At 33.6% G+C, this 22105-nt stretch overlaps 5 protein-coding genes across 8 annotated transcripts; all 5 read right to left on the reverse strand.

The window, feature by feature from the left end:
• On the reverse strand, positions 3411 to 5069 carry LOC104712844 (chaperone protein DnaJ-like). Of its 2 annotated transcripts, none has more exons than XM_019229432.1 (6): positions 4768 to 5069; positions 4569 to 4653; positions 4408 to 4475; positions 4271 to 4327; positions 3946 to 4154; positions 3411 to 3753 (listed from the first exon to the last, which is right to left on the reverse strand). In XM_019229432.1, the coding sequence occupies exons 1-5, from the start codon at positions 4855 to 4857 to the stop codon at positions 3957 to 3959; spliced, it is 498 nt and encodes a 165-aa protein (XP_019084977.1). In that variant the 5' UTR covers positions 4858 to 5069; the 3' UTR covers positions 3411 to 3753; positions 3946 to 3956. The 2 variants fall into 2 exon arrangements, with proteins under 2 accessions (XP_019084977.1, XP_019084976.1); XM_019229431.1 differs by having other exon boundaries at positions 3411 to 3757.
• Positions 7382 to 10248, reverse strand: LOC104712845 (probable complex I intermediate-associated protein 30). Of its 3 annotated transcripts, none has more exons than XM_010429822.2 (8): positions 9863 to 10248; positions 9284 to 9348; positions 8921 to 9034; positions 8678 to 8734; positions 8221 to 8312; positions 8019 to 8099; positions 7813 to 7911; positions 7382 to 7716 (listed from the first exon to the last, which is right to left on the reverse strand). In XM_010429822.2, exons 2-8 carry the CDS (start codon positions 9333 to 9335, stop codon positions 7525 to 7527), a joined length of 687 nt encoding a protein of 228 aa, XP_010428124.1. In that variant the 5' UTR covers positions 9336 to 9348; positions 9863 to 10248; the 3' UTR covers positions 7382 to 7524. The 3 variants fall into 3 exon arrangements, with proteins under 3 accessions (XP_010428124.1, XP_010428126.1, XP_010428125.1); XM_010429824.2 differs by lacking the exon at positions 9863 to 10248 and adding an exon at positions 9650 to 9832; XM_010429823.2 differs by lacking the exon at positions 9863 to 10248 and adding an exon at positions 9464 to 9565.
• LOC104712846 lies at positions 11257 to 12053 on the reverse strand. Its single transcript, XM_010429825.2, has one exon. It carries the CDS (start codon positions 11833 to 11835, stop codon positions 11476 to 11478), a length of 360 nt encoding a protein of 119 aa, XP_010428127.1. The 5' UTR covers positions 11836 to 12053; the 3' UTR covers positions 11257 to 11475.
• Positions 13614 to 15780, reverse strand: LOC104715819. The gene is made up of 6 exons (XM_010433191.2): positions 15570 to 15780; positions 15027 to 15292; positions 14809 to 14941; positions 14413 to 14724; positions 14053 to 14271; positions 13614 to 13927 (listed from the first exon to the last, which is right to left on the reverse strand). The coding sequence occupies exons 1-6, from the start codon at positions 15645 to 15647 to the stop codon at positions 13661 to 13663; spliced, it is 1275 nt and encodes a 424-aa protein (XP_010431493.1). The 5' UTR covers positions 15648 to 15780; the 3' UTR covers positions 13614 to 13660.
• On the reverse strand, positions 16344 to 20063 carry LOC104712847. Its single transcript, XM_010429826.2, has 4 exons — positions 17940 to 20063; positions 17321 to 17852; positions 17139 to 17238; positions 16344 to 17068 (listed from the first exon to the last, which is right to left on the reverse strand). Exon 1 carries the CDS (start codon positions 19999 to 20001, stop codon positions 18109 to 18111), a length of 1893 nt encoding a protein of 630 aa, XP_010428128.2. The 5' UTR covers positions 20002 to 20063; the 3' UTR covers positions 16344 to 17068; positions 17139 to 17238; positions 17321 to 17852; positions 17940 to 18108.

Consider the following 22105-nt stretch of genomic DNA (forward strand, 5'->3'; position numbering starts at 1 on the left):
TTCGGGTCGGTTTGGGTTACAATTTTCAGAACCCAATTAGTACCCGAACTACCGGGTACCCGAAAAAATATAATTAAAATTAATTAAATTTAAATAAATTTAGTTAAAGTTTGACTTATGTGACAATATATTTTAGATATTTTGATTATTTTTGATATTTAGGTATAAAACTAAATGAAATATTCAAAATTATAATTATAACTTTAGGGTAATTGCAGTATATTAATGATAAATATTATAAATATGTTTATATGTTCGGGTTTGTTGGGTACCCAAACGGATACCGGGTATTATCCGACCCTAACCCGAACCCACGGGTATTAGAAAATAGAACCCAATAGGGTTTTATAAGCAAACCCAAACCCGATTTTTCGGGTCGGGTTCCGGGTTAGGTATTCGGGTACGGTTTTTATGCCCAGGCCTGTCAAATATTATCGAATCCCTCCTCTGCTACGTGTAGCTGCTTCTTTTATTAAACCGATTTTCTTCTACTTGGTTTAGTGTTGATTTTTCGATTACCAATTTGTTACCATTAGGTATACATTCTCCCGGTTAAGGATGAGGGTAATTTCGTAGTTTCATATGGGGAAGAAGTCAATGGTCCCTATATAGTCTAGTGAACATCAACTTAACAGTAAATATTTTTCACCAAGAGTAACAATTTTTAGAACTTGTTATTAACTTTATGAAATAGTGAAAATAAAATTTATAAAATTATCGGTTTGTAATTATTTTTTTTATTTTTTTGCAATGACCTCTTCTTCCTTTCAAAATCATGTAAAGATTATAATACGAGTATGGTTCTGAAAAGATTTTGTTGATCAGTTAGGTGAGAAACAAATGGCAATTGTAATATTTTCACCAATCAAACCCTAACATTAATTCTAAATGTAGCATTAATTTCTATTAGATGTATAAGAAATACTGTACCAAATCTCATTAATTATCTGATTAATTTCGGCAACGAACCTAATGTTTTTGGATGTTTTGAGGGTGGTTGCCAACAATGCCACATGGCCACATCATTGCGTTTGTTATGATTTCTCTTTCCCTCCATTTTTGTTAGTATGATTTAATCAAAATCATCTTATTAGTTATTAGATCACCCACATCTTCTTAATTAACTTTATTAGTAATATTTATACTAATATGACACAGATTCCGTACCACCCCAACTTAATTTTTGTGCAACTATATATAGAATTATTCAATGTGTGCAAATCAAAGAAAGTTTTTTTTTGCAAAAAAGATGTTTGTTAATGTGGTACTGCTTTTCTTATTCGTATCGTTATGGTTGTGTTTGGTTGGTCAAAACGTTTTCTTTTTTTTAATCTAATCAGAGGTGTCATTTGTGACCAACAGAACAAAAACAAAAACTAAGCTTGGACTAAACCAGTAAATCAGCAAGCAATGAGACACGATGAAACATGGACAAGAAAAAGTATTAATTGGTCTTAAGAGCCCATATTTAAGGTTGGATATATTGGACCTCTGAACGCACTCGACCTAGCTAGCCCATATTTTTGTTACACTAAAAAGTGTTTTGTCTTTTCTTTTCATTTTAGTCACATACTGAGCGCACGATAAAAAGAAATGGTCAATATCAAAGTAGTAAATTCAGTATGATGAGGAGCCAAAATCAGTCTGATCCACTCTAAATATGTGAAATTCAGAGATTTGTACTCAAATTGTGAAGACCGATTTTGGATCCAGATACCATGATATGAATGTTTTTAAACTAAAGAAAATCGTTAAATATATTGAAAAACATAGTTTTACTGTTACATATGTTAAGGATAAATATCCAAAAGCCACGCATCTTAATCCGAATTTAATTTCGGATATACCATTTACTTTAAAGGACTATGGAGATCACTAATTCACAACATAAATAATATACTATGTTCATAAATAAACATCAACAAAACAAACAAATTCATAAATAATTATAAAACTGAATACTGTAACATTATTTAACAGAATCAGAATTGATGCCAAACAAATTACAAAAGAAAACAACTTTTAGGAACAAAAATAGGCAGCGGTTTCTACAAGTTGAGCAACTTTTATGTCAAATGTAAAGTAATGGACCAGATTCAGTGTAGAGGACACTAATTATTCTCAACTTGTACTAACTAATAACAACAAATTTATGTATTATGTCATCCAACTTGTAATTTTGTTTACCATACAAAGTTAGAGTAGTAGGCAACATGATTTTTAGTTTCTACACAACAATTTAATTTAAATCATATTTCGTTTTTATAGAGAGAAAAAAAAAAAACTCGCAATCGCAGGTCTAAATATAGGTAGTGAATGGTAACTTGAAAAAAGCGGATTTCAGTTAGTTTTATTGAAAACCACATTGCTGTCACCAATCACCAATAAATTTTGTTTTTTGCGTTTTTTCAAAAAAAAAAAAAAAACAGAATTTGCAGTATTGTCTAATGGATTATGTCTTGGACCGCTTTCTCAACATACAACAGTTTTTACCCAGCGTTTTTTCCAAAACCGCACAAAATAATTTAACTTTTTTTTGTTTTATCTTTTAATATTAAAATAATACATATCTTAGTACTACTTAATAAAAATATAGAAATGGAAATAAATGGAAATACAAGATAAAAAAATACATTCTCTTTATCTTCTATTTCTATCTTTTATATATCTTCCACTCATATGTAACTTTTTAAAAATATATATATTATTTTATAACATTTGATTTATAATGTATTTTCAAATTATTTAATTCAAAAATACATTTGGTAAAAGATTTAATGTATTAAAATACATTTGTTAAAAAATTTAGTGGATCATACAAATATACTTTTTAAATAATATGTACTGAAAATTGTTTTTCATTAAAACAAAACAAAAAAATTAATTTATACCAAACAAAGTTTAATTTTAAATAAATTTTGGTATTTAAAATTCAAAACATAAAACTTTAATTCATTAATAAAAATGAAAATATATAATTATACTAGTTATTAGTAAAATAATATGAAATCCGCACTGCCAATTATTTTTCACCAATCAAACATTATTTTGTACCGCTTATTTTGGAAAAACCGCACTTGTTCCGCAAATACATTTGTCCCGCACGTAGCGCAGTTGAACCATACCGCACTAGCAAATTTTTTATCTCGCACTACAAAAACCGCAGTTACCATTCGGACCCATAATATAGTGAAGATTTGTTATTTACGACCCAAAAAAAATGACAACTTGTGAGTAGCTTTGTCACTTGGTCCTACTTCCAAAAAGTTTATATTCCTCACGGCGAAGAAAGATACTATTTCCAATATTTAAATTTTTCGTATTACAGACTGGATCAAACTTTCAAATACGAGAATTCGTGGAGATTCATAAGTTCGAAAATATCCACACTTTTCATAATTACAAATATGAATACGAGTCTTCTAGCTTTATCGAATAGCTAGATTCCTGTCTATTATTTATTTTATTGGTTTTTAGGTTTTCTTGTACACTTTTCGTATGCATTGTGTTTTAATGTAGTAGACACAAACTCATTCTCTCTCACGAACCTTACATACCTCAAAAATAAGGTTCAAACGACCTAGAACTAGAAGGTTCAACTTATTGTATACATACCATATCTTAGCAACACGACAACGAAAATTAAATAAAAATCAAGTTCCAACAAACAAACAAAAAAAAAATTGAATGTTAATGCTCTACTTCTTAGATCTTCTATTGCCAACTTGGAAATCTCGTCCATGGACCACCCTACTACCTTTAAGAAAACATCAATATTATGGTCAACATCGGTTTCATGATAATTCTGAAAATAATTCTACAACATACATATTTTCATTTACATATGCTTTTTCTTATGTAGTATATATATACATAGGAAAAAAAACACAAATAAGTTTTAAGAAAAAAAAAATCAACAAGGATGGTTATATAAACTAAAAATACCTTACTAGAACTTATACAACCATAGTTTTGTCACGAGTGTTCATTTTGTTGGGTATATCATTTGATAAATCATCGCTATGGACCGTAGTAGTAGACGCGCTACTAAATGGCGAATACGAAGATGAACGAGTTTTGATGAATTGATCTTTCACATCATCCTTCAATAGTTCTTCAAACAACTCTTCAAATTCCTCTAAGCTTTCGTTACCCTGTTTCAAATGATGGAAAAATCACACTCATCAACATTAACATCATCATCATCATAATAGTAACTACTAGTCGTACTAAGGAATTAGTAATAGTAACGAAGTAATGATATGTTTACCGTAGATTGAGTTTGAGCCATTAGTGTCACCATCTCATTTATGAAATCAGCCATTCCCTACAACGCAATAAAATTTGTATTTATTGTTAGAAAAAAAAATTAGTAAAAATTCGTTAGTAGCTAAGAGAGAAACCTACAGTTTCGTCGTCATCACTATCATACGCACCGACGTCATACAGCAGCCTCTTGTTCGAATCCGACAAAACTGTTGTGAACACAGTTTGATTAACAAAACGGTCGGAACAGACCAATAAATCAATCAGACCCGGTTAAAGAGAAAACCGGATGAATAGTTTACCAGAGTAGGCTCGTTGAATGGATTGGAACTTCATCTTGGCTTCGTCTTTCTCAATCTCTTCATGAAACCGATCTGGATGCCATTTCTAACACGCATAAAAAAAGTAAAAACCAATATTAATCAACAGAAAATGCAAAACCGGATCGCATTCAGACCAATATAAAAAGAAAAAGCCAAAAAAGACAAGTGAAAAACCAACCAGAACAAGGTTCTTGTAAGAAAGTTTGAGATCTCCTTGTGAACATTCGTTGTCCAAATTCATAACAGCGTACAAGTCTTCCTTCTCCATTGATAATACTATTATAGGATGAAATATAATGAAAAGCAGAGATCTTCTTGGAGTTTAATGGAAGCAAAGAGAGGGAATATAGATGTGGAAGTTGATGTATATGTATAGATGTTGTGTGGATACGCGTGGACGTGGAAGAAGAGAAGAAGAAAAGAGAAGGTAAAAGAAGCAGTGGTTTTTTTTTTCTTTGATATATTGGGTATCGTGCCTTCTTGTGTTGTACTATTATACTATATATATACATAGGGTGAGGGGGGTACCAAAGAATGATCGAGAAACTCGCCACTTGAACTAGTTGTTTATGTTTTAAACTCGTTTTCGACATCAACTTTTTTTAAAAAAAGTTTTTAAGTATTAGTCTTATTTTAGTATTTCTTTGTGAGTGCAAACCAATTTTGAACTTTTTTTTTTTTTCACAAGTGTGTTGTTTTTTTATTAGAAAAGCCAACTTTGACAAACCTAAATAACTTACAAACAAACGAAAGTTCAAAGTCTAAAAGCCTAAAAACTAAAAGCCCAAATAAGAAAACCCTAGACTGAAGGAAAGGCCAAATACAGTACAGAGTACACGTGACAAGAAGGAAACGATTTGGATGACACGTGTGAAGTCGAAGAAGAGAGAGTCTCGAACACCGGCGGATTATTGTTACGCCGGTAAGCTTTAACTCCGGCCAAATTCGCCGGGAAGTTGCTATAGATCTCAAGCGTCGCCCAGAGAAATAAAGGCGAGATTCCAATTGAGCTTTGATGAGAATATGGCTCCACTTGATGCAAATCTTCTTAATCTTCATCTTCAATCAAGCTTTTAATCTTCAAGGAACTTTTGCTAGGATTAATCCATCGAGAATGACTTTATTAAGCAAACAAAAGAAACACAAAAAATCAAACCAACCCAAACGATTCATCAAGCTTCGGCAGTGAGAAAGACAAACAATTGCTCTGATTTCATCAAAATCAGACCAAAGACACCAAATGAAACTTCAATTCGCATCTAAAAATTTGATCTTTAAAATGAAAAAACCTCAATAAGCTCAAAGATCAAATTAACTCTTTAGAAGAAAGGAGGATTGAAGAATTACAAATCTAGATCAAAGGAATGAAAAAGAGAAATCAAATTCAAGCCAAGCAAACCCAAAGCAAATTAGAATCGAACGAGATCAAAAAGTAAAAACTAAAGCCGGAACAATTCTGGGAACAAAGCTAGCAAGAACCGCCGCTGCTAGAGAAAGCCAGCCACCATCGGAAAACCAAAAGCCGGACATGGTTGCATAGAAAGCCAACGCATGCCGGAGTCAAAAGCCTGACATCGTTGCATAGAAAGCCAACGCATGCCGGAGCCAAAATCCACCCACCATGACTAAGGAAGCCATCGCCGGAAGATAAGATCACACAAGAACTTTCTCTCTCTAAAAGATTGAGAGAGCTAAGAGAGAGAAAGTCATGCATACCAATTTTGAACTTAGATGACATTTTTTCCCTAGTTTTGACAACTAAATGAACTGAATATTATGCAACTTTTTATATTAAAATCACGGAAGAAAAAAAAGTATTCACGTTTTCTTCTTAGGCTGGACGGGAATACAAAAATATAAATATCAAGGATATTAGTTTTAGAGGAAGAACAGAAATTAAAAACTAAAAGGAAAAAAAAAGAGAGTTACTTTCACTTCAATTTCTTTTTGACTAATTAGTTTTTACTTTTTAACTTTTTTTTTGTTCAAAACGTTTCATTAAAACTAAAATCTCAAAGGAGGATTGTTCATACAGCTTAGGAGCATAAGAATACATGAAAGGGAAAGATAGAGACTACATGAGTCTTCCAACAAGATGCATAACTTAGAGGAGCTTGCAATGGAGGAAAGATCTTTTGATATCTTGTAGGATTCTATATTGAAGACAAGCTTAGAGAGATCCCCGACCAACAAGTGGTCACAATTAGCTCGTGCGAATGACGCCAAGGAGCTGTTAATAAGTTGCTCCATGAAGGAGGCTAAGGGTGTAGGCGGGTTCCAAGTACCGGTAAGGTTTAGCGGGAATGGTTTCTCCATAAAGGGATAGGTTTGCGGGATTAAACAAGAACCACAAGTTTTTACTTTTTAACAAAACATGATACTTTGCTTTTCATTCTTTCTTCTTTTCTTCTATTGTTTTTATCAACCATAATGGCATAATCCAAAAGATTAATCAAGGAAGAAACATTTCTCCCACCCAATTGTAGACTTTATGTATAGTATATATTTGCTTCTAAATTAGTAGAAAATTATGCATATCTCTACACTATGATCTTGCTAAAATTCAAATAAGGGATTTTGTATAATGAAACTTATACATTAGGTCAAATACATTTGAAAAAGTTTGGTTCAAAATTTTAATTATATAACTTTCTCGCCACTTTAAGGTAAATTGAGCAACTTGCCATGCCATTTGGGACCAAATAGTATATATTTTCTTCGTTTCTATTTGAACCAATCAATTTGCTGCAAGTCAATTCATAAGCCTTATTATTTTGTTCATCAACTTGCTGTAAGTCAATTCGTAAGCCTTATTATTGTTCATCAACTTGGATACAGTTTACCCAAATCCCGGTTAAACTAGTCAACCAGAGAACATATTGTATATATTAATGGTTTCTCAAATTTGTTCATCAGAAAGCTTTTTCTTCATCGTTCATGGCCTTCTCACTGCTTTGATCCAGTCAATATCTACTCGGAAATCGCCTGCCCCTGATTTAGCTCCAATGAAACCACCTCCTTGTGCGTTAACTGATAGAGACATACCCACAACACGACCTGGATTCATCTCCATTTCTGCATCTATCACATTTCCTTTCCATGTTGGTAAGTAGCGAGTAAGAGGAACCTGATCAAGAAGAAGAAGAAAATTGTCATACTTGGGGTTACAACAACAGCCTTTTTTTTACACTGGTTGATTTGTAGAAGAAAGTATGAGACTTGCCTTAGCTGTATACCAGTTTCCCTTTGGAGCAAAAACAAAAGCCTGCCATGAGTTATCTTCTGCTTGTCCTGGCGAGTTCACCCAGTTCTCGGTATATATCTGAAATAAAATCGCAGTTTAGTCTTTAAAAGAAAAAAAGTTGTGCTCCTTGAACCCTTTTGTTTCATCTGGAGCAAAAGGACGTCAGTATTGAGCATGAGACTCACAGTAGAGATATAGCACCTTCCATCTCCTTTGAGCCTCAGGGCAATGGAATCATACCCGTCGAGATCAATAAAGCCATCAAACTACAGAACTCGAAAGGTGGTTTAGTTAAGTAAGTTGTGCTTTAAACTCACTCAAAATCTTTGGTTTGAACTTTGAACTGATGATTAGTAAATATATACATATAGAAGCTATGTTTTTAACCTTCTTCGACCGCATTCCACAGAAACCACTCCGACTGATATTCCACTTTGAACCTTCGCTCATTTCCGTAGAGAGGTTCCCAGAGAAAACACCTACGAAGAGATATAAGGTGAAAACGGTCACCACGCAATTGCAGAAAAAATTCATGATGAGAGTTAGAAACTATGGTACACGTATCAAGAAATCTCATACACTCAGCAGAGGTACGTTGTAGAACCCAAACAGCTCAACCAGGGAAATCGTAGATCAAGATTTTTCAAAAGAAATAAAAAGTTTCTTGTTAAAGCATATACTCATTAACGTTTCCATGTCTCCAGTTATGAGAAAATTATCACAATCTGTACAACTCTTAAAAGCATAGCTGTGTTTCAAGAATCTGCCTTGCAGAAACTGGTTGTATCAGACCCAAGCCAAAAAGCAACAGACGGTAAAGCACACTTAATTAAAACATACTAACCAGTGCAATCCGATCCATTTGCTCCATCTTTAATTTCCAACGAAGCCGAAGATAATCCTATAAAGTAAAATATCAACACGATAATGAGGAGATCACATGAAGAGTTGTTATGCAGTGAATATATTTAGAATGTTCTTTCATCTAAGTAATTGTTACTATGAAGCAAAAGAAGCTATCAAAACATGCAATAGGTTCTGTAACGTGATGATGAGCAGATGCCTCCAACCTGTGTGCTTTAAGTACCTCCATATTCAGAATCAGAATACAAGTGCCATGTCTTAAGGTCTTCTTTTGAATTGAACTTGAATATACATTTCTCTACAGGAGGTACCCATTCTTCGAGTTCCCACGTTAGAGCTACAGAATGTACATTGTGAAAACATGTTAGAGACTAGCTAAAAGCATGCAAAGCAGAAAGGTGAGAAAAGTTTGTCCTCAGCGAGACTAGTCTTGAAACAAAATTTTCACTTTCCAATCAAAAAGCACTTGACTCTGAATACAAACAAGAATAAGTATTCATAACAATTTTATGCACACCATATACAATCAGTTAAAATAAGTGTTGAACATCGTAAATGAGGCAACAGAAGAAAAAAGGAAAAATACCCTTCTTTGTTGCATTCACAGAAGCCTGCCATAAAGATCTAAACCGTGACATAGTTGTGAAGTTCCTGGATCAATGAGAACAACACTAGCTGGTTAATTACTCCCCCCAAATGAAAATAGAAAATACATTAATAAACCACAGACTGATATAAGAAGTGATTGCAACTTGAAAGTTCCAACCTTTATCACAAAATTCTACTCAAAAGAGACATGAAAGATCATCTCTTTAAGAACTCTAGCACAACGCATAACCCAGTGATTATATAATTTTTATCCATGGAAGAGATATAAATAAATTCTACTGCAGCGATGGAGCTAGGGTCTTTTGAATAATCAAACTGAGAAGAACACATTACTAGTCCTAACCTTTTCTTACTGAGGCATTTCAACAAACACTTGGAAGACAAGAATTGGTAAAATCAAATCAACTCATAGGCAAAAAAACAAGAAAGACCAAACGACCAAAGAAGATCACAGAAACCAAAAATCAACAGAATTGAATATTATCCTTGAGAATTCCACAGGAAATTGCACAAACAAATACAAATCATCAAGACAAAGGATGAGTTTTGGTTTCACCTGGTGAAAAAGCTTTCAGATAGTTTTCCTTCCTTCTCTCTTTTGCTAATCCCTTTTTTATTGTTGAGACCTTCTCTTTAAGTTAGAGTGTTTGTCACACTGTAAAAGTTTGGTGCTTTAATCATGGGATGTGGGAACATAAATGAAACATATCAAAAGACTAGAGTCATCAGTAAATGTGACATATCTTAATCTGATCATCATCTCTAGACTCTTATCCCCTAGTTAAACCCCACACCAAACGTTGTTCGGTTCATAACTTCCCATCACCTTGCACGGCCCACTAAGAGTCTAAGACACAACACCTGAGTTCGAATCCAATTTCTCAACGTTGAAACAAGCAAAACCCATAACAATTTTTAGCTACCAACCGAATTTATAATACTAGTATTATACTAGTAGTAGTAGTACTATATAGGAGAGATGTAATGTAATGTAATGAAGAAGACAGAAGTAGAAGAAGAAGTCCCATGAAGTTTGCGGAAAGGACACACCGAGTGACTTGTCAATCATTAGCGTGTCGGAATCAATTAAGAAGCCTTAATTAAAACTTGACAAAGAAACTTCTCTTCTCTTTGATTACTCTTTATTTATATAATGATTAGAGAGCTTCGTCGTCGTACTTAACACTTTAAAATTTAAAATTTTTAGTCTTAACTAATTTATAAAGTCCTCTTCTCGCGTCCCTATCGTCACCACCTCGGAAATTAATTAATGTATCTATAAATGTATAATGCACATACATACACAATCATATTGGTAAGCAATGCCAATTAGTACTAACTATAAATTTATTATGTCGACTAATTTAATCTCGTGAGCTTTTAATTTTTTTTTTTTGTATGGCTGAAAGTTTAGGAATATTTGAAAATTAAATAAATTATATAATATCTGCAAGTAGAAAGAAGAGTAGGGTCATGAAATTGGGACCAGGTCACCAACGCGTCATGAGAGCGACCCATTAATTTAAGTTTGCATTTGTATTTTTCTATTTTTATACGCCGAAAAAAAGAAAACTGTATTTGAAATTGACACCATACACAAATGATACGCACAAAAACACCATGAATATTTGATGATATAAATCATTGCTTGTCATATTTTTTTTTATATAGATAATCAAAGAGAAAATGAATTTGGAGTCATCATATTCTTTTATTTGTTTAATTGGAACTAAAGCAAATTTCGAACATCATCAAAGGCCTTCTTTATTATGTCACGAGACTCATGACTCATAGAGAAAGATACGTTACAAAAATAGAAACAATAAGTTACAAAACCGCCACATTATAATATATATATATATATATATATATATATATAGAAACAAAACTAACCAGAACACACTAAGTTTGGTTTTCTCGAAATTGCTGAATTTTTTTTTTTGTTCTTAATCAAGAAAATTATTCTTTGTTGGTTTAAGAAACTACATATGCTCTTCATCGTAAAATGCTCAGAAAAACAGAAGCAAATGACATGGTTTAAGAGATCATGTTTGGATCACACACCGCATCGAATCAAAATACAAATTATCAGCAACAACAAAACAAGAACAAACAAAAAAAAGTAATATATATTATACGAAATAAATGTATAAAATCAATCGGTCCATGTCAATAAGTATAGAACTCAGCCAACTCTTCAACGGATCCTCCTTCTTGACCAGACTTGAGCATCCACAACAAGTGCTCGAACAAAACGACTTCACAAGCTACAACAATCTCACGATCTTGCTCGACGGATGATCTAGAAGATCGATCTACGAGTTCTTGAAAGAGTGGATGAGAGATGATGTCTGGTCTAAGCATGTAAGGTCTTCGTGTCTGGCCAACATAAACCACATGGAGATTGCTGTCCTCTGAGAGTTCGTCGGAAACAGCGGCTGACGAGGTTGAGTGGTGGTGGTTCTTGGCGAAAGAAGGCCATTTCTTCATCGCCGACTTGAGCTTTGTCAGCTTCCCGACTTTGGCCATTGCTAAATTGATGCTGAACTGTTTCTTGGATTTGGAACACGAGAGAGTTGTTGAAACTAGCTACTAGCTAGGGTTTATAGGGTTTATGAGGAGATTTTATATGTGGTTGATGATGTGAGTGTGTGTGTGGGGATCAAAAAATTATTGGATGAATAAGAAGAATGTTTGAGAGATGTTCTTGGGAGGAAATAACGAGGAAGGTTCGTGTATATATATATCGAGTGAGATAGAGAGAAAGAGAGAGACGACGTATAGGTGCATGACCCACCGATTGATGCATAACAGCTAAGAGAGATGAGGACATAAATGGCAAAACTAGTATCGTCTTTGCCCATTGTTTTTTCCCTTTTTTTTTTGTATCTTGTAATTAATTATAGAATTTTGTGATAAATTTTGCCATATTCATAAACTATTTACATATTTAAAAAAAAAAAATTTTCAAACTTGAAGATGGAAATGTTAATATAATACGTCAATACGAGACACAATACAATTCGATTTACTTTAGAAAAAAATATTTGATTAGCAAGAAACTAAAGACTCAAAAACATCACATATATCAATATTAACCGTATTTTGGACCATGCATGCATAGATTGAATAATTTCATCATGTAACTATCGACTATTTTTAGACGCTAACCCAAGTATTTGATTAATACTAAAAATATCAATTAAAAAAATCAATTAATCGAGATTAACATGACAAAAACTTATGCAGTATAAGATACTCTAGATACAAACTATATATATATACATTTTTTTATAAGGTTTATATTTATTTTCTTTCATTGTAACAAATTAATTTCGTCTACGTATGTCATATTCTCTCTGTTTTTTATTAGTTATTGTTTAAGCTTGTTTTATACAGATTAAGAAAATCATTAATTTTATTATTTTATTCTTTTAAAATATATTTTTTAATCTTTTGATTGGTTAGAACACTGAAATAGCTGCATAAAATTGAAATATTTACCAAATATTTGCATTGAAAATCTAAAACGACAAGTAGTAAGACACAAAATTTTAACTCTAGAACAATAAGTAATAAAAAGGGATTTTGCTAAGAAAAATTAAAGAAACAACATAAAATGCAAAAGAAAAATTAAAGAAAACATACAGCTGTCACTACAAGAAAACAATACGTTTTTCTACCAGCAAAAACGTAGGGATTTGGTAGGAAACACTGTTTTTTGACCGTTTTCCTACGAAATTTTTAAGAGGAAATAGCCCGAAGGAAACAGATATTGGTGAGAATTTGGAAGGAATTATCTTTCGAGTTCCCTACGAAAATACTTTAGCAGGAAAATTTGAAGGGTAAAAGAAAGAAAGGGGAAGGGCACTTTTGTCAAATTTCCTTCGTTATATGCGAAGGAAAGCTTTTCCTTCGGCTTCCCTTCCACTATTTTCCTTTAATTTCCCTACGCACTGTTTTTCCTTCGGCTTTCCTTCCATTGTTTCCCTTTAATTTTCCTTCGCATCTGTTTTTCCTTCTACACATTTCATTCTATTTTCCTTCACATTTTCACTCAAAGTTCCTTCTAAGATATCCTTCAAGATTACTTCGAAAATTTCATTCTAGGTTCCTTCAAAATTTCATTCTATTAATTACGAAAAAATTCAGATCAATTTCATGAAACCATTATTAATTTTCTTCGTTTCCAATTAGTTTGCATTTTTTTTAATTTAAACTATACAAATGCAATACCCAAACATACTTCATTACTCAAAAAAACAATCCATATACAATAAACCTACTTTTACAGCACCGACGAAAAAGAAAAAGAAATAAAAATGTACTTCCACGGTTATGAAACTGATCAGATTCAAGGTTGTGTCTCGTCTTCGTCTTCCACGGTTGATGGTGTCTCCGGGTACTGAGGTGGACGTAGATCAGGAAACCGGCCTAGGAAGAGCTTGTTGCATTCCATAAGAAACTTGATCTGAGCGTCCTTCTCTTGTTCACGAGCCTTCAATGTTTGAATCTCTTCTTGTAGTTTAGGAATCAGTCGTGGGGTTGAAGAAGAAGATGGGCATCCATCATCGAAAAGGTTACCAAAGCCATAAAATTTACCTCTAACCTTTGGAACAACCTGTCAATTAAAACCAAGAATTGTAAAAAGCTCATTTGATAGAAATTTTATAAGACATCCACAACTTGTAAATCACTTGATAGATAATGAAACAGTTAATAAGATAAGGAGAAAGAGTAACTTACTTTACGCATAATAGTGTTAATCTCTTCTGTTGTAAGAGGGTCTGGCTGAGCCGAAGGATCACCATCAGTTTGGCGTTGGGATTGGATGAGCTCCACTTGACTAGAAGCTTTATCCAGAAACTGTTTAGTCTTCATATCACTAATGGTCCGGGTCTTCTTGTCTAAGTGTGTTTGTTCCATGAAATAAAGCATATTAGGCTCCTTGCCTAATTCAATTGTCTTAACAAAAAACATAAACCATAGTTAGTATAGGAAACAGATAAAAGCATTAATCAGAATATATGTGTGAACTAAATTGAATAAGAAAAACCTGAACTGATGATTGAATGAAACAAGATCAGCGGTAACAGAAGTACTTACCATCTCATCCCATCTGCGTTCATAAGTTTTTGCACCGTTGTTGTGTTTAGCAACCCCTAATCCACCTCGTTTACTTCCCCGATTGATAGAGTTTTGGGCTGCCATCTCTTTTGTTTTTTCATCTGTCCACATCTTGATGTAACCATCAAATAGATTCTTCTTCGCCTTCATCCAATCAGGTAAGTTGTCAGCTCCTTTCTCTATCCATTTTATCTTCCAGTCACGGACATTATGTTTAAAAGATGCCTTTGCTTGGTCATCGTAGTTTGTGCGAACATACTCTGTAATGGCTGGATCCCAGTTGAACTCTTGCTGTAGATGACCACATAATTGATTAGAAACCACAAACCAAGTTATATTATACTTAAACATCTACCAAAGGAAGGCTATACATACCGCAAAAGCTCTGAACCATCGGTTTTTAATTCCAAGTGGGAGAGACCGATAAGTTGGATAAGCCTTAGGGAGATCTGATTTCAGCATCTTAAGGATCTGCTTTGTAATCTTACCAGTGGAGTCATGTCTAAACCTGCAATAAAGATGAGCAACAAATGAGTCTAATAAATTTTTTTATCTAACAAAAACTGAATCATCTACAAGTGAGTGAGGGTTACCATATAGTGTTTCCTTCACGGTCTGGAGATAGGACTGGGATGTTTGTGCGTCCTGGAGCACATAGCAAATCATTTACATCGGCAAGAATAGCTACATCTTCTTCCGGATTCTCAGCTGGTGGTTCACTACCGTTCCGGGTGGTGTGTTCATTGCGTGGATTTTGCAGGTTCCTTGGTAGGTCTGGTAAGGTGTAGCTCGGGGTACTGCTATCATAATCCCGCTGCCGTTCTGCCATGTACCGTTCGTAGTTCTGACGAGTATTCTCCTAAAATTAGAGAACATAATCTATATATGTGAGTAAGACGTAGGAATTAGTTAATTCAATTGAGCTATAAATAAGACATAGAACTCTACTTAGCAGAACTCTTAAACGGACTCGACACATAAACACCAACAAAATGCCAATCGACTTTTACCGTTTTATAAAAACAAATCTGCCTAAGAAAAAAATTACAATTGTACTCTGTTTCAAACCCGAACACACAATCAGTATGAAAAAAAAAAGTTACCAAATTGATATTTGTAAAAACTAGAAAACTTACTGTAAACGGTGGATCTACCGGCGGAGAGTACGAGTAACTGCCGGTCATCCTAGTTGTCGGTGCTTTGCGGGAGAACATAAGACGGAGCAGGTGGAATTCGGAGGTGTGTCGCTTGCACTCACTAGTCGATGGAAGCAGAATCCGCGAGAATCAACCGCTTGATCACCGCCCGATACACCGCTTGAGCTCTCTAGGTAACTTAGGTGAATACGGTGAAAACGATTAAGTGTCCTAGGGTTTTTACATCTCCCGTAGCCTTCTTGTTTTCGGGTAAGTACAGCCCATTAAGAGAAAACAATATTTTGTAAGCCCAATACACAATTAGTTTAGTTAATTGATTGCCCAAGTCCATTTCCAAAGACAAAATCATAAATTTTGTTTTGTTTTATGTTGTAATTTATATAAAATTATATAAATCTACACATATATAACTTATGTTTTGTTTGATTTTTCCTTTTTATTTAAAATTTCTACATAATTTTGGATACTTAAAACAATATTTACACATATTATGATTTATGATATTTACAATATAATATTTCATATTTACAATATTTACATATTATGATTTATGATATTTACAATATAATATTTGATATTTACTATGTAAATATTTACAATATTTATGAATTTATGATTTATTATTTATGATATTTACAATATCATATTTCATATTTACAATATTTACATATTATGATTTATGATTTATGATATTTACAATATCATATTTCATATTTACAATATAAATATTTACAATATTTACAATAAAGGTGCTTTAATTTAAAATCATCAGATTAAACGTAAATATGAATATAATATTAGTCCGATTCAGATGAATATTCAGATGAAGCGGAATCATACTCCTCATCAAACTCTCCAGCCTCTTCTTCATAAACATCCAAAATCTCATCGATCGTGGTCTCTTCTTCTAATTCTCCTGTTGTTGGATCGTCATGATTAAGTTCAACAGAAGAGATGCTCCCAACATATGTTTGTTGCATAGGGGCATTTTCAATAACTCCGTGTACTCTTCCTCTTGGGCTTACTTGCGTAACAGTAACCCATGAATCTTGTTTTTTGGTAATGCGAGGATAGGGAATGTAACATACTTGGTCGCCTTGTGATGCGAGGATGAAAGGGTCATATCTATCAAGTACTCTTGATGTTCTTACTGCAGTAACACCAAATTTATCTACACGTACTCCCCTCCCAATACATGGATCATACCAATCACACATGAAAACTATGCATTTCAAATTAATAACTCCTGGGAACTCAACCTCCAATATCTCCCGTAGAACACCATAGTATATTACATTACCGGCTTGCGTACTGATTCCGGAATTGATCGTTGTTCTGTTCTCTCTCTCTCGGAACACTTTGAATGCATATCCACGTGTGTAGTATGTCGGTGAACTTTGAGCAAGCGACAATGGACCATCTACCAACTCTTCTAACCAGGTATGTAATCGCTCACCTCTATTGTTGCATGTGTGCACCTGTTTCAATATTAGTCCATTATTTTCATGTTATTAAAAAATAAAAAACTAAATATTCCAAAATGCTCACATAGAATTTCATCCATTGAACAAATTCATTTTGTTTTTTTGTGGCAAGTGTTTCCTCATCGTAATGTGGATAAGATGTTCGCAACTGGTCCATATAAATCCTGGATATACAAGTTTTAAAACCAAATAAATACTTATAATCAAACAATATTAAATACAAAAAATTACATAACAAAAGTATACCTCTCATATGGCCATAGTTCCTCACAATTCAACAAAATGTAGGTATGCAAATGTTTAACTTCAACTTCCGTAAGCCACCTCTTTGTTGGTTTCCCGCTTAACCGCCCAATTTGTGAAAATATATCTGGAACTTGGGTAATGTAATGTGGTTTTTCTCCACCGTCATCATAACGGCTGGGTTTTCGGCTCTTTGTTTGAACACTTGGGGGAAAGTAATGGGCAGCAAAGTTAGATCTTTCTTCGTTGATGCTTTGAGCAATAATAGAACCTTCCACTTTGCTTAAATTTTTCACCTTCTTTTTCAAGTGAAACATGAATCTTTCGAATGGATACATCCACCTATACTGCACAGGTCCCCCCAATTCTGCCTCTCTAGGAAGATGTATTGGAAGATGCTCCATCACATCGAAAAAAGAGGGTGGAAATATCTTTTCAAGATTACATATTCGAACTGGTATGTTGTCAGCTAATTGCCTGATACCAGCTGGCGTTAGTGATCTTGTACATAGGTCTCTGAAAAAAGCACTAATACCTGCATTATACCAATTTCATAGAAAGATATTATTACTTATGGTTTTATAAAAACCAATCATACAAACATCCTGTCAATAAATAATACCTGCAATAGCTTCATGTTCGTTTTTGGGGAGGAGATTGACAAATGCAAATGGTAGTAATCGTTGCATAAACACATGACAATCATGACTTTTCATCCCTGATAATCGACCTTCTTGGTTGTCAACACAGTTTCGTAAGTTGGAAGCGTAACCGTCAGGGAACTTAACCTTTCAAACAATCCACCTAAATAATGCATCCTTAGCATCTCCATCTAATCTGAATCTAGGGATTGGACCTCTTCCATTTGATAAGACATGTAAATGAGGCCGATTGCATATTGAAGGCAAGTCTAATCTCGATTTGATATTGTCTTTTGTCTTCCCCGGGACATTTAAAACCGTATTCATCAAGTTATCGAACACATTCTTCTCAATGTGCATGACATCTAGATTGTGTCTCAACAAGAGATCTTTCCAATAAGGCAACTCCCAAAAAATACTATGTTTGTGCCAATTGTGAAACTCTCCATAACCATCTACTGGATTATGCACACTCCCCCCGCAATATGTTGTCTTTTCCACTCCAAAATCCCTAAGTTGCATCAATATATTTTCACCATCTGGCTCAGGCGGTGGACCATCAGAAACTACATGGTTTTTCTTAAAACTTTTTTTGTTACGGCGATAAGGATGCGACCGTGGTAGGAAACGTCTATGACAATCAAACCAACAGGTCTTTCTTCCATGTTTTAACTGAAATGCATATGTATTGTCCTGACAATATGGGCATGATAATCGCCCATGCGTTGTCCATCCAGATAACATTCCGTAGGCTGGAAAATCGCTAATAGTCCACATAAGCACCGCACGCATCGTAAAATTTTGCTGCCAGGATACGTCATAGGCTTGAACTCCGTGCTCCCATAGAACTTGTAGCTCATGAATCAAAGGTTGTAAGAAGACATCAAGAGATCTCTTTGGGTGTTCTGGACCAGGAACAAGGATAGACAGAAATAGAAACTCTCTCTTCATGCACAAAGACGGAGGCAAATTGTAAGGTGTGAGAATCACTGGCCATAAAGAATATTGGCGTCCATGTTTCCCAAATGGGTTGAAACCATCTGTACATAGTCCAAGGTAGACATTCCTACTTTCTTCTGCAAAACTTGGATAAATTCTCTGAAAATGTTTCCATGCCTCTGCATCTGAGGGATGCGCGATCTCGCCATCAGTTGAATGCTCCTGGTGCCATCTCATAGCTGCAGCTGTCCGCTCTGCTTGATATAACCTTTTCAACCGATCGGCAAATGGCAAATACCACATACGCTTAAACGCTACTCGGGACCTCCCACTTGTATTTTGAAACCGGGGTTTTCCACAAAATCGACAAGCTAAATACTCTGCGTCTGATTGCCAATAAATCATACAGTTATCGATACAAACATCGATCATCTGATATGGCAAACCAAGACCAGAAACAATCTTCTCAATTTCATTATACGAAGCTGGTGAGATGTTGTCTTCAGGTAAAATATCTTTAACAAAATCTGCCCAAGCATCTACACAATCTTCTGCCAAGTTATAATCCGTCTTTATATTCATCATCCTAGTTGCAGCGTATAAAGGAGAATGTCCTTCCTTACAACCTTCATATAAATGACTCTTCGATGCATCTAGCATATCGTAGAATCTTTTGGCTTCTAAATTTGGTTCTTCTACTATATTTGCAGGTTCTATAAATTCTTGCATATTTTCTCTATGTGCATCGTGAACCATTTGAACCGTTCCTACACCTCCTTCATCCAATCTAGATTCTTCTACCCTTTTAGGCACATTTTCACTTGTACTACCCACGTGATAAGCATCAGTTTCCCCATGATAAAACCAAACTTTGTAACTTGACATAATTCCAAGACTATAAATATGTCCCCAGACTAAATCTTTGTCAATGTCGATATTATTATTACAAGATGGACATGGGCATAACATCTTACCACTTGTTAAGCAGCTTTCCTGATTCATAGCAACGTTCATAAATTCGGTGAGTCCAGCTGCATATTCCCTCGTAAGCATCCCATTCGGATAACATCTTTCTTTGTCCAACCACGTGCGAAAATTATTCATTTTTTTGTAAATATTTAAAGAAAAAGTTTGAATCGTAAAATAAAAATCTTGTTTTTGAAATAATATATAGATAGGCCAGAGCTATAAATATTTTTGTTGTCTGGGATTTAAGATAGGCAATGGCTGTCTTATATAGAAAAACTATTTCGAATCTTTCCGATTCATTGCCCACTTGGTTTTGTTTTGGCTTGTTTATCTAAACAATTCATTTTCTTTGGAATAATACATTTCGTAGGAAACCCAAAGGAATATATCCTTTTATATTCCTTCAGCCTGTAATCCTTCTATATTCCTTCTGATTGCTTTCAACGTTTCCTTCGTAGCGATTCTCGTAGGAAAATGAGAGCAAAATTCCCTTCCGAATTCCTTCCCCTATTATACTTTCAATATTCTATCGACCTTCCTTCCCTTTTTCCTTCGAAATTGTTTTCCGACGGATTTACGAAGTAAATACACTTCTCATTTCTCTCCTCTTTTTCCATAGAAAATTCCTTTCTTATTTCCTTCGACAATTTTTTATTCGTCAAAAAGCTGAAGGATTTCCGAAGGAAAATATCCCTACGAAAATTTTGGTAGGAAACTTGGTAGGAAAACGTATTGTTTTCTTGTAGTGTGTTTCCATCGATTTTGCTAAGATTTCTTTAGTGGTTGTATGTAGTTAGTTTGGTGCATTTTCGTTTAGATAGCGAGGGGTTATTTATATTGCTTTAAAAATGATATAATTAATTGTGATATGAAACTCAGAATAAATTAGTGAGCAAGCAAGAAATTTTTAAAATTATACTGTAGATATATTTTAGGAATATGATGTTAAATATAAAGATTGTATAAGCATAAACCAAAAATGATTAAGGAAAATAAAAATTAATTTAGTAGAGATATTTTAAGAATCATTGATTTTATAACTATATTAATTTATGATTCGGTTTCAATTTTGCGATTTTGTAGCTACATTTTAGGAAAGTTTATTTAATAATTTTGGTAAACTAATTAGTTTCTATAACAACATTTCGAAATTATGTATGACAATTAAACCGAAATATATGGCATATGCTTTTCTAACAGTTAAACCGAATTTATGTATAACAATTAGCTTTTAAAAAATATAACTAAATTTAACTAAATATTAAATATTAAATATTAATGGCATGGTAAATATGTTCCAACCCCATGATTTATTTGCTAAATGTTTCCAAAAAAAATGTATATATAGATTTATTTTATAAAATAGTTAGATATATACGTATGTGCGGTGTTTTATAGAGATGTGTAGGCGACCTCTTATTGCGTGTTGTTGTCTAATGATCGGACAAAGAGTGATGTTTTTAGATAACGATTACATCTTGTCCACAATTTTGTTCAATATTACCCGATAATGCTAATTTTTTGTCGTTCATATATACAAAATAACAAATATGGTCTTCATGACTTCCCATCTGTCGACTATTTTTTGTTTTCTAAATTCATACGAATAACATCAATTTATTATATCTTAATTTACAAAACCGTTCGATCAAATTAATGAAGATTCGAAAACCCATATAAACTAATTTGACAGTATTTGAGGGAAAATAGGTTCTAGACATATTATGTTTGTTTGTTTTTTTATATATACAAAATATATACAGTCTTTTTAGTTAGCCTTTTCAATATAATCAAAGATATTTTTTTGAATAAAGTTAGTTTGGCATTTCCAAGAAATTAGGTGGAGAAGACCTTACTGTCTGTCTTTTTATGGAACAAAAAAAAAGTTGTGGATGGTAAGCTAATCATTTAAGGAATTTTAGTTGATACTTCTTTTTATAAATTGTCGAACATAATACTTGGTTATGGCAAAGGTAATCAAATAGTAAAATAGTACTCACTCATCAATCATCATTGAGATATTAGATAACTATCCAATGTCTTATCTTAATAAACTTATGTACGTATGCATCTAGACCTAATCAAGAGTCGGGAAAATGAAAATGACACAAGCACATATATGCGTATATGCGTGTGCATATATAGACTGGAATGATCACACGAACCGAACCAGACAAGCAATCTAAGTTTTGGAATACTAATTACTTCCGATTCGTAATCATTGTATTGATTTGCGTAA

This window comes from Camelina sativa, chromosome 9 (genome assembly GCF_000633955.1).
Source record: "Camelina sativa cultivar DH55 chromosome 9, Cs, whole genome shotgun sequence".
NCBI classification, from domain to species: Eukaryota; Viridiplantae; Streptophyta; class Magnoliopsida; order Brassicales; family Brassicaceae; genus Camelina; species Camelina sativa.

Coding starts and splice junctions, on each gene's coding strand:
- LOC104712847 (XM_010429826.2), bottom strand. CDS start 20,001: ATGAATAATTTTCGCACGTGGTTGGACAAAGAAAGATGTTATCCGAAT.
- LOC104712844 (XM_019229432.1), bottom strand. CDS start 4,857: ATGGAGAAGGAAGACTTGTACGCTGTTATGAATTTGGACAACGAATGT. Junction 4,476..4,568: donor CATTCAACGAGCCTACTCTG/GTAAACTATTCA, acceptor TGTTCACAACAG/TTTTGTCGGATTCGAACAAG. Junction 4,155..4,270: donor TGGCTCAAACTCAATCTACG/GTAAACATATCA, acceptor CATTTGAAACAG/GGTAACGAAAGCTTAGAGGA.
- LOC104712846 (XM_010429825.2), bottom strand. CDS start 11,835: ATGGCCAAAGTCGGGAAGCTGACAAAGCTCAAGTCGGCGATGAAGAAA.
- LOC104712845 (XM_010429822.2), bottom strand. CDS start 9,335: ATGTCACGGTTTAGATCTTTATGGCAGGCTTCTGTGAATGCAACAAAG. Junction 8,100..8,220: donor GTGGAATGCGGTCGAAGAAG/GTTAAAAACATA, acceptor CGAGTTCTGTAG/TTTGATGGCTTTATTGATCT. Junction 7,717..7,812: donor GAAACTGGTATACAGCTAAG/GCAAGTCTCATA, acceptor CTTCTTGATCAG/GTTCCTCTTACTCGCTACTT.
- LOC104715819 (XM_010433191.2), bottom strand. CDS start 15,647: ATGTTCTCCCGCAAAGCACCGACAACTAGGATGACCGGCAGTTACTCG. Junction 14,942..15,026: donor CGTGAAGGAAACACTATATG/GTAACCCTCACT, acceptor TCTTTATTGCAG/GTTTAGACATGACTCCACTG. Junction 13,928..14,052: donor TTAACACTATTATGCGTAAA/GTAAGTTACTCT, acceptor TTTAATTGACAG/GTTGTTCCAAAGGTTAGAGG.